The sequence below is a fragment of the Mya arenaria genome, chromosome 11 (genome assembly GCF_026914265.1).
Source record: "Mya arenaria isolate MELC-2E11 chromosome 11, ASM2691426v1".
NCBI classification, from domain to species: domain Eukaryota; kingdom Metazoa; phylum Mollusca; class Bivalvia; order Myida; family Myidae; genus Mya; species Mya arenaria.
In genome coordinates, this window is record NC_069132.1 from 55,886,179 (window position 1) to 55,902,639 (window position 16,461).

Sequence of the window (16,461 nt, forward strand, 5' to 3'; positions counted from 1 at the left end):
ACTTTTATCCTTTCACAAGAAAAGTTTCTTTTCACAGAACAGATTGCAAGACATGGTCAAGCTTATGGTGTTTTTAACTGAACACAAGTTAGGGTATGGTCATTGTTGGATACCTGAGTGGCCATTTTAAATTACCCACTTAGATTTAACTTAATTTTAAAAATCAAATCCGAGTGTTTTGATTGGACCGTAAAATTAATTGGCCAATAGCTGAATAGAATCACATGTCTAAGGATAAGAATGACATTGAATACTGGCCCTGGTACAATTTTATGCCTTGCTTCCATGAGATCTCGGTTCCTTTCAAAAGCCAGCCAGATCTGCATGCCTGGATTATGGCCCCTGCAATGCTGCAGTATTTTCGAAGGGAGACAACTTATTACAGAAGTTGTGTATTATTTTAGTAGTTTTTTTTCCTTTACTCGGAAGAAAAAGTATTTTCTAATGGAGACAAATTTGAACAGGGAGTTGTGTATTATTTTAGTATTTGCGCTTTGTGAAACATATGGATCACTGATTGCTTCACTTTGAATGTGAGTTCAGTATATAACCGAAAAATTCATGCCAGTAGAGCATTGGCCCTCGTGGGCCTCTTGTTTTGGTATAAATTACAAATCCCCTGATGTAATGGTTCATCATTAATCTTCTTAACAGTAACTATTTAAGCATATAAAACCGTTACATACGATGTCATTGAAATAAGAGAGGTGTTACCTACCTCATTAATACTCATAAAAAAACAGGTTTTTTTTATAATGTAATGTCAATGAAACAAAGTACCGAGATCACCAACATTGAGATGAGAAGTAACTGAGCATTTGTCTAATTTTGATCGGTTGATTTTGAAAGTAGTATTTAATACATGTGACATATAGCTTATATGAATTTTTAGAACATAGGATAAATTGTTTTTTGCAACAATAGTTTGTTGTTGTTTTTTACTGTTTCAGTTGTTATATGATAGAAAACATTTGTATAGCATTAGAAACCTGTGTGTAGTTTTACTGTTCTAGACAATATAATAGTTAAAAAGCTTCAAGCACACAACATATTCAAATCTCAGATTTTGAGATCTTGTTTTTTTGAGCTGTACATTTGTAGCTGGCATGCCCATTATAAATATAAGACGTAACTATTATCCTATGGTGATATTAAAGTGTAATTTTAAAAGGCTGAGACATTCTCTCAAAGAATAATTTGTAATACTTTTAATTTCTTTGTAATTATCACTTAATATTTAAATGAAAGAATATGCCAGTAAATGTATCATCTAATTTTCTGTCCTGTTGAACTAATGTCCTTTAATTCATTATGCATTCATATTCTGATGAAGACAACTTTGTTGTAATGGTTCTCTTGCATGTTATTACGGTGAAATGACTTTTTATAGTACTTTCATTGGTTTGGACATTTCCCATGAACCCCAATACTAAACCTTTCAATCCCTAATTCAAATCTTGCAAATATTACAGACAAGGAGGAGAGTCACACAGATGTCTCTGACCAGCGTAATGACAGTCGAACCTCAAGTCGAAATTCTGGACGCACTTCACGCTCTAAGGGACGTCGTCGCGTTGGGAAACGAACCTCAAAGAAAAAAGATGAGATGGATCCTATACAGGAGACATCAGCACAGGCTGTGGCCAAAACTGCCAGGTATGACATGTGGGCAAGTAGGCTGCTATGTTGCCTGTTAGCTGAGATCATGTAGGCTAGTTACTATGACGGCTATTAGGTTGTTATCCCTTATTATGCTTACCACCATTCTGAGTTCGTAGTAGTCTTTAAAGGCCCCTTAAATACTATAATGTACAAAACCCCAGATGTTACAACGTCAGCTATAGCCGTATTCCTGGAGTTTCAAGGTTTCCAACCCTGGTTTAACAACTTACATTACTATTGTAAAGTTGGCCTATTTCATAAAAAAAATATTTTCACAAGGTTGAAAACCACTGACAGATTAAAAGAAATTTTATTTCATTTAATATTGAGAATGGTCTGGTACATCTGTACTTGAAGGACGTTTTTTTTAGTTCATATTAATTTAGCTCATCTTTTATTCGAGGTCTGGCCTCGTTTTCGGCAGCGTTTGTAACCTTGGACATAATTTGGAAACCATTCAAGATGTTCAAATGAAACTTTGTACACATGTGGCCAGAGACAATATGCATATGTACAGCAAGACTCATAACTGTGGCTTCAATAGTTGTTGAATTATGCTCCTTTTTGGATTTAGCATCTCTTGATATTTTTAAATCATAGGCTTTGTAATAACATTAATTAATTCTGAGTTTGCATTCATTTTGTACTTTTTGTCCTTCATTACAAACTTTTAGGAGTAGTAAACGATCAATAAAAAGTTCCACAAGTGAGGAGACCATTTATGTGGAAATGAAAAAGATGGAGAGGTACTAGCCGGGTTATATATAGGGCTTGTATGAATATCACAGTTGTATTTCAGTGTCTCAAGTTTTACACATGTGTACTTGTCTAAGTCTGATTGAACTTGGTAGCAAGGATAACATTAACTTGATAAAAAGTATTAATGAAGCTCTTCTTAAATATAAGTTAAATTTTGTTTGATCAGAAAAAGGAATATTAAAAATCATAACCATAAGTTAAACAGTTTATCAGGCATTTTACCAAGTTCTATCAGGATTTGCTGTATATTGTAAACAGTCATGGTTTCTTCTGCTTTGAAAACTAGAGCTGGTGTCAATTTAGTATATAAAAGCTAATCACTCAAAATGCTGATGCCAATCAATACAAGACTGTTTTTTTTTAAATCTTCTTATTACAAACAAAATCACTTGAAGAACCTGAAGTTCTGAACCAAAATGTCAACATCCCCTGGAATGGTCTCCAGAAATATGGCATGTATGAACCTTCTGCATTCAATCCAAACACCTGCTCTGAAGGTTGCATTAAATAGGTTTCGACAATATATTATTTTTGCCAATGTTTAATAACAGTTGGACTTTGAGTGAATCAGTCGTAGATTTATAACAGTAGCAGTCCTTCAGGTTGACATTCTAGGTCCTTCAGGTTGACATTCTAGGTCCTTCAGGTTGACATTCTAGGTCCTTCAGGTTGACATTCTAGGTCTGAGATGTTGTTATTGTGAGAATCTTTCAATTTGGCAATCAAATGTTTGATTAAAACTTTTAGGTTAATTGATACCAGCTCAATTCTATTATAATGGCCCGATTGTTCAGATCTCTGTTAAAGTTAACAATGTGATTAATGACATCGTTGTTAACTTTTAATGGCAAAATATTTTATGATGTGCTCATATATTTATATAAAACAAGTACAGCAGTTGTATCAAATCTTGTTTTAAAATAAGGAATACTGCGGATCATAAGCATATATATATAAAACTTGAAAGTTAACAATGATGACATTAACAATGACGTTAACTTTAACAAAGTTCTGAACAACCAGCCCTATGTCTTAAAAGTTTACTTTCACAGGGTATTTGGATTCATGGTTTGAAGGTTTTAGCTCCACATATTAGGACACTGTTATAAATAAGGGTACCCTCAAATATTACAAGATCAAAAATGTTCATTAACAAATAAATATTAAATCAAGGTCACAAATTGAATAGCACATTTTACTGCTATCGACTATTATTTTGGAAAAAAAATATAATTACTACTTAGAAACATCCTTTTTAAAAATCCATCGTATGATACGTTCATTAATAAGATAGTGCCATAATCACTATAATGGTTCTTGGATGATAATTAGCTCAAATTTAAAAAAAATAAAAATAAATGAAGCTTTTAAAGTCTGGTATAAATTTGGATATACTTATATTTGCCCATGGGTGAACATAATAATGATAAAAAATGCACTTTTTAGGAGCCAAACTTTATCACTGATTTTAGTACTCCATTCTCTGTTTAAGAAACGTCATACATGTGAACAGATCTTGAACTTTCTCTTTTAGTACTTTACATGTTATTTCTCATGTGGACCTTTTCAATTATGATCCAAAGTCATAGCGTGATATTTTCGTTATGCTGTTAAGTTGTGTCTCTGGAACTTAAGCCAGTATCCAATAAGATAAATTCAAAATTGAGGTAATAATTCAGCTGCCATTTGTGTTATTCTTACAGATGAAGGTTTATTAGGTTACAACTTATATTCTGTAATGAAACAGGAACACGTCGCATTGAAAAAAAATCATGTATACGTTGACATGTTTAACCTCTTTGGTGCGTATCTTATTTATAACTTTTTTCTTTGTTCAAAAGAAACAGTGAGAACAGAAAACTTGGGCAGAAAATGAAATTTTCGGGAATCGCAAAGTTAGCGGCTGAAAAGAAAAATTATGTGAAGCAGAATAAGTGTGATAAACATGTATGTTTGTCCGACTACTATCAGATACATGTGGACAAATTAGAAAACAAGTTCGCAAATGTTTGGAGAAGGTATCAGGTTCTTGGTTGCACATTAATGAACAAGTTTATATCTTGGCTGTTTTCATTGCTGTTGTTCACTTTTCAGGTTTTTAGTTTTACGTTTTGATTGTTTCATAGCTTTTATGTTCACTTCTATTTTCAAGGGTTTTCATTTATAACACAGTATTATGTTGATTTTATTGTAGTTCTTATTCAATTAAATAATTTTAAAGGTAATGAACACTTTTAATGATACGAAGCATGACATATTAACATTGTTATACAGTCGAAACCTGTCTACTAGATATCACTTGGGTCGATTTCCTTGTTGACTCGAACTTGATGTATTATTAAAGGACCGATTTTAGTTTACTCTATGTAAGCATTTCCGCTTGGCTCGATATTTGCGAGGCTCGAAGTATTTTGGCTGGTCCCTGGGATATCGTGCCAACAGGTTTCGACTGTATTTTAAAATATACTTTGCCGAAATAATTATGATATGACTATGAAAGAATACCAATTCTTTAGTGTAAGGTTAATACAGAATGCAATTTCTTTTTTATAAATGCTTAATTTCCATGAATATCCCATCCTGTTGACAGATCCAAGTAATGTACTTCATTTTAATCATGACCACATTGGAGTGTAAGGTTATGCATGTTCTTTGGCTTCAACTGATTCACCAAAAATATTGAAAAAAACAACATATTTATAACATGTTACAGTGTTGCTGGGGTCAAGCAGTTCTACCTTCTGAAGAACCCAGGCCAGCTCCTGAACATTCTTGGCAAGCTGTACGTGTTCGCGTACACTTGGAGCGTTGGTGGCAATTTCCGCCGACAGGAGGACTTGGACGAGGATGATATGGGGAGCCGACGGGGCCAGGAGCGTAAGGAGACTGAAGTCAACATCTGTAACGAGTTTGACAACTTCATGCGCGAAATATTTGAGGTGGAACCTCCACTAGGTGGGTGTAATATTTGAAGGGTAAGGGTGGTCTAGTGGTTTAGGTGGTCTAGTGGTTAAGGTGGTCCATTGGTAAGGTGTTCATTCACACTCAACTGGATGGCTATTTTTGGAGGTGATTACCTTAAGTGTTTATCTATAGCCTCTCAGCTTTGGTCAAAATGGAGCTAAAAGAAATATAATAATTCACCAGAAAACAAATGTTAAGAACTGTTTTGAACTGACTGATAAAAACATGTGTCAAAACAAGATTATATCAAAACCATTGAAATAGCTAGCTTGATTGTCCAGAGATTGGCTTATTTTTTTAAACACTTTGAAGCTTTGTTACAGAATATATACCTCCTCAGTAACCAGTCTACTTCATTCTGACCAAATGAGTATAACTAATATTTACAGGCATAATCTTGTTTCACATTTGAAAGATCTATTTCCTTTGGCTTTTTTAAAAAATCTTAAGCATGATTTTTTCCCCACAGGTGTACGTCTACCAACAGGGAACCGGACAATTTACAGCTACTTCATTGACATGGAGTCAGGCAATTTTGTACCCTGGGACGCCCTTGTTCCTTCCACAAAATCTCTCATTGAGAAAGGGGCCATCATCACCATTGGTAGGCCGAATAATTACATTATGTGACATGGAGTAAGTTTTTGTCCATGAAATGCTCCAACATATCTCAAATCCCTCTTTGTTGAGGGCACCAATTTCTATTTATCCTTTATTTATGTCAGCAAAAATAGTCCCCATATGTCAAGCAAAATACAGGACATAGTAGCCATCTCTTGTTTTTTAATATGTTACTATGTGTATAGCATAAAAATGAATTAAATCTCTAAATCTGTTACCATCCATTCCCAGGTGAGACAATGGGTGTGTCTATGGACCAGAAGAAAGCTGGCAGTGAGGAACAGGACATTGTGCCAACAGTGGATGTTATACGCTTTTCCTTCCTGTCCAGTCTGCTGCTTCTCAACAAACATCCTGTACTCATCACAGGTATACTTCCTGTGTAGTGTATACACTGAGATTGGGCTGGTGGGAGGGGATATGTGTTGTTGGGGAAGGAGACAGGACATTGTGTCAACTTTTGATGTGATTTGTGTCCCCTACCTGTCTATTAAGCTGATTTTCAACAAACACTCTTTCTTATTACAAGTTATATATATTTCTGCTTTTTTGCACCCACTCTTAAATGTGTGGCAGGGGAAAGGGAGGCATATACATGTCGATTTGCCTTTGTCTGTCCATCTATCTGTTAAATAATGTGTCAGCCAGCGTGATGAAATTTGACGGGGCATTTGTGTCCTCTGTTTTCCTTGGAAAGCAGATATAAGGTTTATAACACTGGTGTCAGCAGCAGTGAGGTCCAGTAAAATATATGTTGTGGCTAAAAAACATGTAAGTTACATGTAGTTAACATGCTTACATGTAAGTTACCAATGACAATTGCAAGGCCTATGACTCAGGTTAAAAAGTTGTCATGTTTTGTTCATTAATGATTATGGTCATTGACCAATTAAATCAGAAAATAATGATAAAGCTGTTGCACCCACGCTTGGTGATTTTGTTGAATTGTTTATGCCATCTGAAACTTTATTTGCTTTTGATGTGTTCTTTCATAGCTGTATTCCTTCATTTTCCGAAAACAGATCGCACATTTCACATTTTGCAAATGGTGACCTTTATTGTCTTAATTCTTTTCAGGAGAGTCAGGTGTGGGTAAATCAGCTGTGATCAACTACACCATGAAGAAGCTGAGTAAGGAAGGAGGCACCACCATGAACAGTGGAACAATCCTGGGATCTATTTTTAACTACTCTGACAAAGGGACATCACTCTTGGAGAACATCAGCAGCCTGACAAAATGGGGACAGGAGGAGGAAGACAAGGTGGGCATATTATCAGCTGCTGATTAGGAATTTTTTTTTTAATTCTCATCAAGTTGGGTGTTATTCCTAAACTCAAAGAACATGTCAAAGATTTGAAATTTGAGTTGTTTTCCAGTTCATTCTGACAAGAGCAGGGAGACGTTCTGATACTTAATAAAACATATCTCCTGGTTCTTACAATAAATGTTTTATTGGCCATTATGTAGTAAAGACTTAAGAGAAATTAGAGTCTTGACTCTCATGATATGATCATGTTTGATACATTGATTGTTATCCACTGTAAATAAAGTTCTTACTAACTTACAAAAGGTGGGTATGGACATTTTACTTGGATCCAAGCCCAGGACACAGACTGGAGTGATTAGCTCGATGATCCAGTTTTCTGCACAGACGACCTCTGCCAGACTGCAGGCTCAAATCAAACACAACCTGATACAGAAGGGCAGGAACACCCTGGGGGCTCCAAAAGGGAGAAAGGTAATACAATCTGGGGGTTCTGAAAGGGAGAAAGGTTATACAATCTGGGGGCTCCAAAAGGGAGAAAGGTAATTTAGGCTTATGCTCTAAATCATTTAATTGAAATACAGTTAATGGAACAACTAACCAAGATATCTTGTCAAATCAGTTATGTTTATACCTATTTTAAAAAATGAACCAGTAACTGAAGCATTGACAAACTAATCTATACTTTACAAGTTCTTAATGCAACATTATTAAAAAGAGTTATTATAATGAATTGATGATTCCAACACTAATTTTCCATATTTCCTTTACAACTGTTTTCTTCCAGGTGCTATTGTTTGTGGATGACCTGAACATGCCTGCCCCAGAGCAGTTTGGAGCCCAGCCGCCTCTTGAACTTCTCCGACAGTTCCTAGAGCTCAGTGGCTTTTACCATACTGAGAAAAATGCTTGGAAGGTAGGATAATGTCGAGTAATGCCTGGAAATTTGTTAAAGACAACATGAGCTCAATGGTCAAAATTTGCATAAGTTTGAAAGCCTGGTCCTGTTAAAATAAATGGTGGACATTCTAATGATTGACATGACAATTTAAAGCAGTCATAACTGCCTTTGATAATTACTTACTTTGTTTAATAAAAGATCAATATGTGGAATCCAAGTCCATGTGCTTTTGTTTGTATAGGGTTATCATGTGACTACTAAATATCTCTGTTCAACAGTTAAAAATATTTATATTTGGTTGGTTTGGCATCATGTCTATTAAATATCATCTACCAATGCTTGCTACTAGTTTTAATCCGTGTAGTAATGTATGAATATAAAATTGTTAATCAAATAGTTCCAATTTGATAAGGAATACCAACTTGCTATTCCAAAGTGCAATAATGATGAGTTTCAGTTGGACAGACTTAAGCTTAAAATCATAGAATATTTTTCATAATATAAACATTTGTTTTTGATCACAGTGAAGAAATTGAACGTTATATTGAGCATAGTAAATTATGGATATTGCATGTAAAGTGCTTCCTATATTTGAAACAAGCAACATATTGTATCGTAAATTTGCAGGACATCATGGATGTGACAGTTGTAGCTGCCTGCGGTCCCCCAGGGGGAGGCAGAAACCCTGTCAGCCCTAGACTCCTCAAAAACTTCTGGTAGGCAAAAATGGTGAACTTAATGTAGGCGCTTTAAGCCCAAGCCTGCGTACCATTTTGATTTGAAGACTGAGATATATATGAATGAAATCACTCCAATGGGCACTCCAGAGTAAGATTTTTTCCCAGGTGAGCACTTTATAACTGTTCTTATTTCCAGCATGTTGGCATTCCCCCAGCCATCAACCCGCTCCCTACAGCACATCTACCAGGTTCAGCTTGGCCGATTCCTACAGGATGGAGATTTTTCCTCCGAAGTTACTGAGTGCTTGTCTCCGCTTGTGAATGTTTCCATCTCGCTGTACTACTGTATGTGTTGCAACATGCTCCCCACACCAGCCAAGTCACACTATACATTCAACATCAGGGATCTGTCAAAGGTTAGTGTTGTAACATTGCATGATGAGTGACCTCAGGAAATAAGTGTCCACCTATCATCATAGGAGGTCGTATACCTATGCATCACAGAAATGTTAAAAATCATTGATTATTTGAACAGGTCCCCTTTATACTGAAAAACAACAGATGAGTGATGGTGATTGCTGTGTGGCACTCTTGTCCCCATTGCTATGCCATAACTCTATGGTGGTCAGTGGAAGAAACATGGCCCAGTTGTTGTCAATGACGGCTTCCTGAGTGTTTACACTAGGACAATTGTCCCTTATTCTACAGGTAATCCAAGGAATGCTGCAGGCTCATAACTCTGTGGTTGTCAGTCGGGACAGCGCGGCTCAGTTGTTTGCCCATGAGGCGACCCGAGTGTTCCACGACCGGCTCATTTCGAGCGAGGATCGAAATCTCTTCTACCAGTTCCTGTCGGATAACCTCCATGACTACTTCAAGGTTGGATTATAAAATGATTTCAGAAATGTTACTGGTGCAAGTTAAATGTTGCACATACCTTTAAACCTTTGAAAGAATGCTGCTCATGATAAAAAACAACAACTTGTATATAGATACTCCTGATACTATTAATGCATAGAAAAAATAATCTATAATTTTGATGTTAGAAGGAAATTTGTTGACACTGTTGCATTGAATGGTTGACTCTACTGTACACAGGTTAAATGGTCAGCCGAACAACTACAGGAGGAGCATATGATATTTGGGGATTTCTTCGACCTTGATGACACGTCACATGGGCGTGTGTATCGACCAATCACAGACCAGAACAAGATAAGACAGACACTGGAGGAGTTCTACATGCGCATGAACTTTGGCAACACCAAGGTGAGATACGGGAACGATTTAGTCAGATTATATGTATAAAGCACTAAGACTTACAAATAAAGCCTCTCAACCGAAAGAAAATCCGACATTGACACACTGAAAAGTCTACCCTTTTGCCACTGTAAACAAACAATGTGAAGTTATATTATTTTATCATATGCACGTCTCTGCCAATGGAATCATTTAAAGTTAGCCATTGGAAGCACTTTTAATGACTAAAGATTGAAATTACATGTATGTTTTATCAATGGTAAACAGCACTGCTATTTGTGTCATTGTATGTTAAATTATGTCTAAAAATAGCTTAAAGTGTAGATCTAAGCTTTTGTGTAATAACAATCACTTGCTAGGGAAAGAAAAACACACACACACTTGTACTAGTGATATTTGGAATTACTCACTTACGATATAACTTATGTTTATAAGAAATATGTTCTAATAACGCTTGCTAATGTCCTGTTATGCTATAAGTATATGCCATAATAATAATAATTGTATTTACAGAGTAATAATGAGGTATAATATGAATGTTGGGAGCTTTTAAACTGCTGCGTGAGCGTGTGAAAAGATGTTTTAATGCTGTTATTATTAAACGATGATTTGTTGTGAACAAAACATTACAATAACCAGTGTTTGAAATGAATGGTGTTTTATATGTATATTTTATTTTTGGCTTCTCTGGGTTTTTTTAAGAAAAAAGAGATACTGTTATTGCCTTGGTGTCAATGTCAGTGTTGATGTAATTTTTGGCATATGAAAACTTTAACCTTGCCGATAACTAAAAAAACGTCCCCAGATATTGAAATGAAACTCTGTACACATGTCGCCAAAAACAATATGTGCATGCCTAGAATGACCTTATTGGCTTGGCATCAGGAATTGATGGGTTATGCTCCTTGTTTAAATGAACAAAACAAAAACAAAACAGACAAGCGTTGACGTTCGCTCCACAGCGCTCTTGTTTGCTTTGGGTCCAACGCCTATATGTATAAATGTGATTTGTGTGTCTAAACCTTGGTGTTACATGTACAGAACAATACATATGTACAGCAACCCGAGGCAAGTATATGGATGGTTAGAGTTTGAACATGAAACAATTCTCTTGATTCTATATGATAGCTGTGTAAGTTGAGTATAGTGATCTTATGTAATCTTTAGGAAGAACAATAATGTTTTGGTTTTCAATCTTTGCCAGTCCTTTTGAATGAAAAATGAGAAAAAAAGGAAGTTGGAATGCTTTTAGGCAAATATTGACCTTTATTAAGATTAAACTTTGGATGTCCAAATCAAAATGATAAACCAAAGCATTTTCTGTTCACAAGTTATTCTGTGTAATGAATGGTTCATGTAGATGACATCTAGCTTTTTGTCAGGTAAGTGATAATTCAATTTTAAGTGAGACTCATGCATTTATCAGTGTTTTACCCCACCCTCCAGCAGGGGGAATACATGTGTAAGGTACATCAGATGATTCACTAAGGTCAAGTTTTGGGGTTTGACTGACTCCCTGAGACCGTTACTCAGCAGATTTTTTCACTGTTCCTTGAGATTTTTGAATTAAAAAACTTCCTCAAAAGCAGGAACCACTGGTAGATTGAAAATGTGCATTTTGTCTAGATCCTTTGCCCTACTGTGTAAAACTTTACAAGCGCAGAAGTCAGTTTTGAAACATTAGGTTTGAAAGTAAATTGTCTGTATATATATTAGGTTGTGATGCCCTTCTGTAGCATTGAGTGTTGTAGATGTGTTAACCGACGATTTAGCAGGTTAATCCTTGTGTGTGGATTCTGTAGTATGAAATAGCCCTTCATGATTAATTCCATGCATCTGAAGCGTACCCTCTATGGGTCTGCTCGTTGGTTCCAGTTTTTATCATGTCATACTACTGTTTGCTAATAAACTAAGCATTTCAAATTTTTGAAGTATTAAATGGTCATGTTAATGCCGCCCAAATAAACAATTGCGTTACCAAACCATTTAAGTTTTAAAAAACAAGCGACCACTTGTCCAGTAATGAGTGTGCAAGTAATAGATGACCAAAATCTGCACTGAAACTTAAACCTTACATATTTGGTTGTGCCACTCTCAAAAACTACCTTCACTGTAAATGCCAATGTTGCATGATGACTTCAAATGCAATTTCAAACTCATTTAATTTGTTGAGTATTACCAAACTGGTTATGAACTTGTTTGGGTGGAATAACATAACCCAGCGATAGATGCAAAATTGCAATTTGAACATGTTTCGTTGAATCGATTGACAAGCATGTTTTGCTGAGTTTATCTGCATACAGTAGTTAACATTTGGGTATATTTCTTTATTGTGGAAGTAAAAAGCGCAGCTATCATATTATATGTATGCAATGTTACACAGCAGGCTTTTGAAGAACTGGAAAACTACTACTCTTGGATGGTATTTCATGAACATTTTGTAGAGTACCAATATTTATCATACAAATATTTATCATATGAATATTTACTGTACAAATATTTATAGTATCAATATTTATTTCAGAGGGTAAACTAAGGCTTCTAATAGTAATGTAGTAAAAAAAATTACAGAATTAGGATTTTTTTTGGATTAACAAGAGTTGCTAATGCAAAACATTTATGTTTTTGATACAATGCAATCACACACTGTACTTTTTTAAAATTACTCATTAAACTTGTTTTCGGCAATTAAAATTACAGTAAACAAAACATTTCTCACATTTTTTATTGTGTGTACCGCATGGTGACTGCTGAATGTACAGGCAAAAACGAAATAAGCAAGTTCTGAATAAAGTCTATTGCCTGACATACAAAACTTTTAATCATGAATACAGTGTGCAATAATAATTGCATAAATGTCAAAAAAACATTTTGAATAAGCTTTATAGCATTTTAAATATGAATTAAAGGATTTAGGCATATAGAATTGGTGATTGTTTCAGAAAGTCGAATATGAAAATACTGAAGGGGTAGGCTGTTACACTTGTTCAGTTTTCAGATTTTGCAGACTGTCTGAGCCTGTTTTTCCCAATTTTCTTTGTCTTGTGATCTCCAATAGAGTATATCAAACAACAGTCACAAATTGAAAGGCAAATAGACAAGTTGTGATTTCAGCAGAAGTGTTAATTCTTATGAGGGCCACAGCTCCCCTGGATTTCTTATTTTCTTGAATATGCATCTTTTTTTTCATATGTGAAACTTAAAAACCCTTATTTATAGAATTATGTGCAGGCTTGGGTGTCTCCATCCTGATTGTTTTACTTATCTTAAACATAATTGGTGAAACTTGGCTCAAAAGTGCTTGTACTTTGATTGTTGGTAATACTAATGATAGTTTAGTATGTTTGTAAGATGGGTAATTGGACACAATGTTTTTTTGTTTGAGTGCTTACAGTTTAAGGACTTTCGCACATTTTCTGGTTTGGGAAAACAGACATTATTAAGGAGGCAGGTGTACATATGCACTATTTTCACTCATTGCCTGTCACAAGTGTATGACTGATTTCATAAGTTTGTGTTGTTTGATGTTGAGAAAAATTGGTGTTGTTGTTATGTTGACAATGATTGCTGCTGTTTCTAAGGGAGTGAATAAGTACGGGGTGTTCATTCAGAAGGTGAGATCTGTGCACAAACTGGCTCATCTTGACTGAACTCTATTTTATGTTGTGCATTATCAAATTCTCAGATGTTCATTTCTTAAGGAGTAACCATTATATATTTTGGTTTCTGGTTTCCTGCCCCACCCTATTTTTTTCCACCAGATTCTAATCCTTCCGACAATTTTTTTCTTCTTTTAGATACATTGTTTCAGCAGTTTCTTGCTTCGGAAAGACATGTTTACATGTATTGTTTATATAGAGCACTCAAGTTAACGTTAACAAGAAACTAGACCATATATGGTGCCTGTTATGAATGTCATCATTATATTCAGTCACAACTTTACCTAAAAAAATAAATCCTTACCTACCTATCCTTATTTTTCATAGGCAGGGGTGGGTGGGGGAGGCGGATGTGGGGCAGTGAAATCGGAGGGAACAAATATTTTTTTTATGTTTTTTCATTATTTGTTCGTCTTTTGTTATAATTATTATCTTATTTTTTTATTGGAATGCTTATATTATTTATCATTGATTAATTTTATTTTGATATATTATAATTATAACAATAGGTTGTTTTTTATTGCATGTTTTCTTCAAAGATTTTGACTATGTCTTCATATAGTTTGTTTTGTTCGTTGTAGAGTGTGTTCTTAGCAATTTAGATTTCAGAAGTTTATACTTATATATGTGTTTTGTCTTATGTAGTTTATTTGTATATTGTTTGCTTGTGCTTAGGACTTTTCTTAAAATTTCATTTTGTTTCAACAGTATGATTTGGAGAAAACTTCGGTGAGCAGATTAACTCCAGTTTAGTTATCTAAAACACTCACAAATAACGTAAAATAAAGTAATATCAATCTTAAAATTACTGTTTTATCCTTGCTTGATCCAAGTTCCATCACTGAATGACATTACTCACTTTTAAACATTTGTTTTCCCATTTTGTTATTTTCATCATTCTCATTTCACTTTAATTGACCATTTCCATATAATTTCACCTTTTGAATGATTCACTGGGAATGAATGCATGTTCACTCCATCATCAGGTTAACATTTTCATTTCAATTATTTTAAGTTTTAATTACCATTTTCATCTTTTAAACAAATATGTGACGCAAACTTGAAATACCAGTGAAAATGACAAAACATGATTAATCACAGTTTTCATAACAAAAATACCATTGTCATGCTTTAAATATCAAGATGTTGAAAATACATGATTTCTTGCAACACGCCATTTTTGGCTGCGACCTTTTATTTTTCACAAATTGCGTCACATATTATTATTTTTTACAATTTTTCTAACATACTTTTTTTTTTATATTTTCTATTACATTTTATTACTTAATTGGTAATTGAAATTTATTGTCTGAAAGTTTATATTTATTGTGTTGAAGAGAAAGTTCAGAAAAAAGTAAATAGTTTAATAAGATGTTCAACAAAAATACAAAGAAAATGCATCTACATAAATTTATAGTGTAATTGAAGTAATCTATATTGTACGTTGCTTATGTTGTCAATTGTCTGTTCTGAAAGTGTTTTTGTCTTTACACCTATGTATATATCATTGTTTCATATCATGCATATCACCACCTAAGTTTAAGAACATAGGAAGACTTATACCCAAAATGAAGGGTTTTTGACACATTTTTTTTATGACTTCTAGGCGTCACAAATGGTGTTCTTCCGAGATGCGGTGGACCACATTTGCCGTGCGGCCAGAATCTTCAGTCAGCCTGGCGGACACATGCTTCTGGTAGGTTTAATAAATACAGTTTATACTGTATGGCATTTAAAAAAAGAACAAGAAAGGGGTTTCTTTTATTTTTAACATTATTTTTATAAGTGTTCTTTTGGGAAATTTATTTCTACATATTTCTAAATAAAATCTAGCAGAATGTTTGTTTTCTTTCTAAAGAATTCTGTTCAATGAACTTTATTGTAAGCATACTATTGGAGGGCATAAAAGAGGAAATGTAGAACTCCATCATTATATATTTCCTTTTTTGAGGAGGACAGTGCGTGTTGTAAATGCAAAGGAACACTGTCAACAGAGGCTGGAGCTAATAACATGCATTATGGCACATCTTCAGTACTTATCCCCTTTTTGTATGTCTCCAGGTCGGTCTGGATGGTTGCGGGAAGTCCACAGTTGCCCACCTGGCGAGCTTCATAGCAGGCTGTGAGCTCTTCAAACTCACCCTACAGCGGGGCTACGGAATGCTAGAATTTAGAGACGACCTGAAGAAAGTGTTCCTCCAAGCCGGGGTCAAGGGGGAGAAGATTGTCTTCCTACTAACGGATGCTGACATTGTCAAGGTAAGGGCATATATTACACTCTACAACAGGGTTATGACACTCTGAAATTTAGGGATGGCCTCCAGGCAGGGTGAACTGGGAGAAGATTTTCTCCCACCTCTTGCCCACGGGCGAAGATAAAATGCCCGTGTGGAACTTCTTTTTAATGGTCACCACATTGTAATTACCTCCCTTGTTGAAGACTGTCGCCAGTAGCATCAAGGAAATCTTGTCTTTTGGTAATATTTAGAACGCTAATTAATTATTTCTCGCTTCAAATGTCACCATACAACAGTTTTCACGCACCGTTCAAGAAATAATGCTTCATTCTCCTTAGAACTATTTAAAGACCGATTTGATTATTAACATAAACTGAATCACTGCGCGCATATCCATGACAACCACAAACTATCGCATATCCATACGCAATTATTTTCACTAAGCACAAAAGAGTT

At 34.9% G+C, this 16,461-nt stretch overlaps 1 protein-coding gene across 1 annotated transcript in view; it reads left to right on the forward strand.

The window, feature by feature from the left end:
• LOC128208062 (dynein axonemal heavy chain 6-like) overlaps positions 1-16,461 on the forward strand; it is a 131,503-nt gene that overhangs the window by 62,129 nt on the left and 52,913 nt on the right. The window contains exons 53-67 of the mRNA XM_052911377.1: positions 1,473-1,656; positions 2,337-2,408; positions 5,135-5,376; positions 5,855-5,989; positions 6,238-6,375; positions 7,084-7,268; positions 7,578-7,745; positions 8,059-8,187; positions 8,800-8,888; positions 9,049-9,268; positions 9,561-9,731; positions 9,951-10,118; positions 13,052-13,078; positions 15,375-15,464; positions 15,830-16,027. Coding sequence (XP_052767337.1) covers positions 1,473-1,656; positions 2,337-2,408; positions 5,135-5,376; positions 5,855-5,989; positions 6,238-6,375; positions 7,084-7,268; positions 7,578-7,745; positions 8,059-8,187; positions 8,800-8,888; positions 9,049-9,268; positions 9,561-9,731; positions 9,951-10,118; positions 13,052-13,078; positions 15,375-15,464; positions 15,830-16,027 — 2,216 coding nt within the window. The remainder of the gene's footprint in view (positions 1-1,472; positions 1,657-2,336; positions 2,409-5,134; positions 5,377-5,854; positions 5,990-6,237; positions 6,376-7,083; positions 7,269-7,577; positions 7,746-8,058; positions 8,188-8,799; positions 8,889-9,048; positions 9,269-9,560; positions 9,732-9,950; positions 10,119-13,051; positions 13,079-15,374; positions 15,465-15,829; positions 16,028-16,461) is intronic.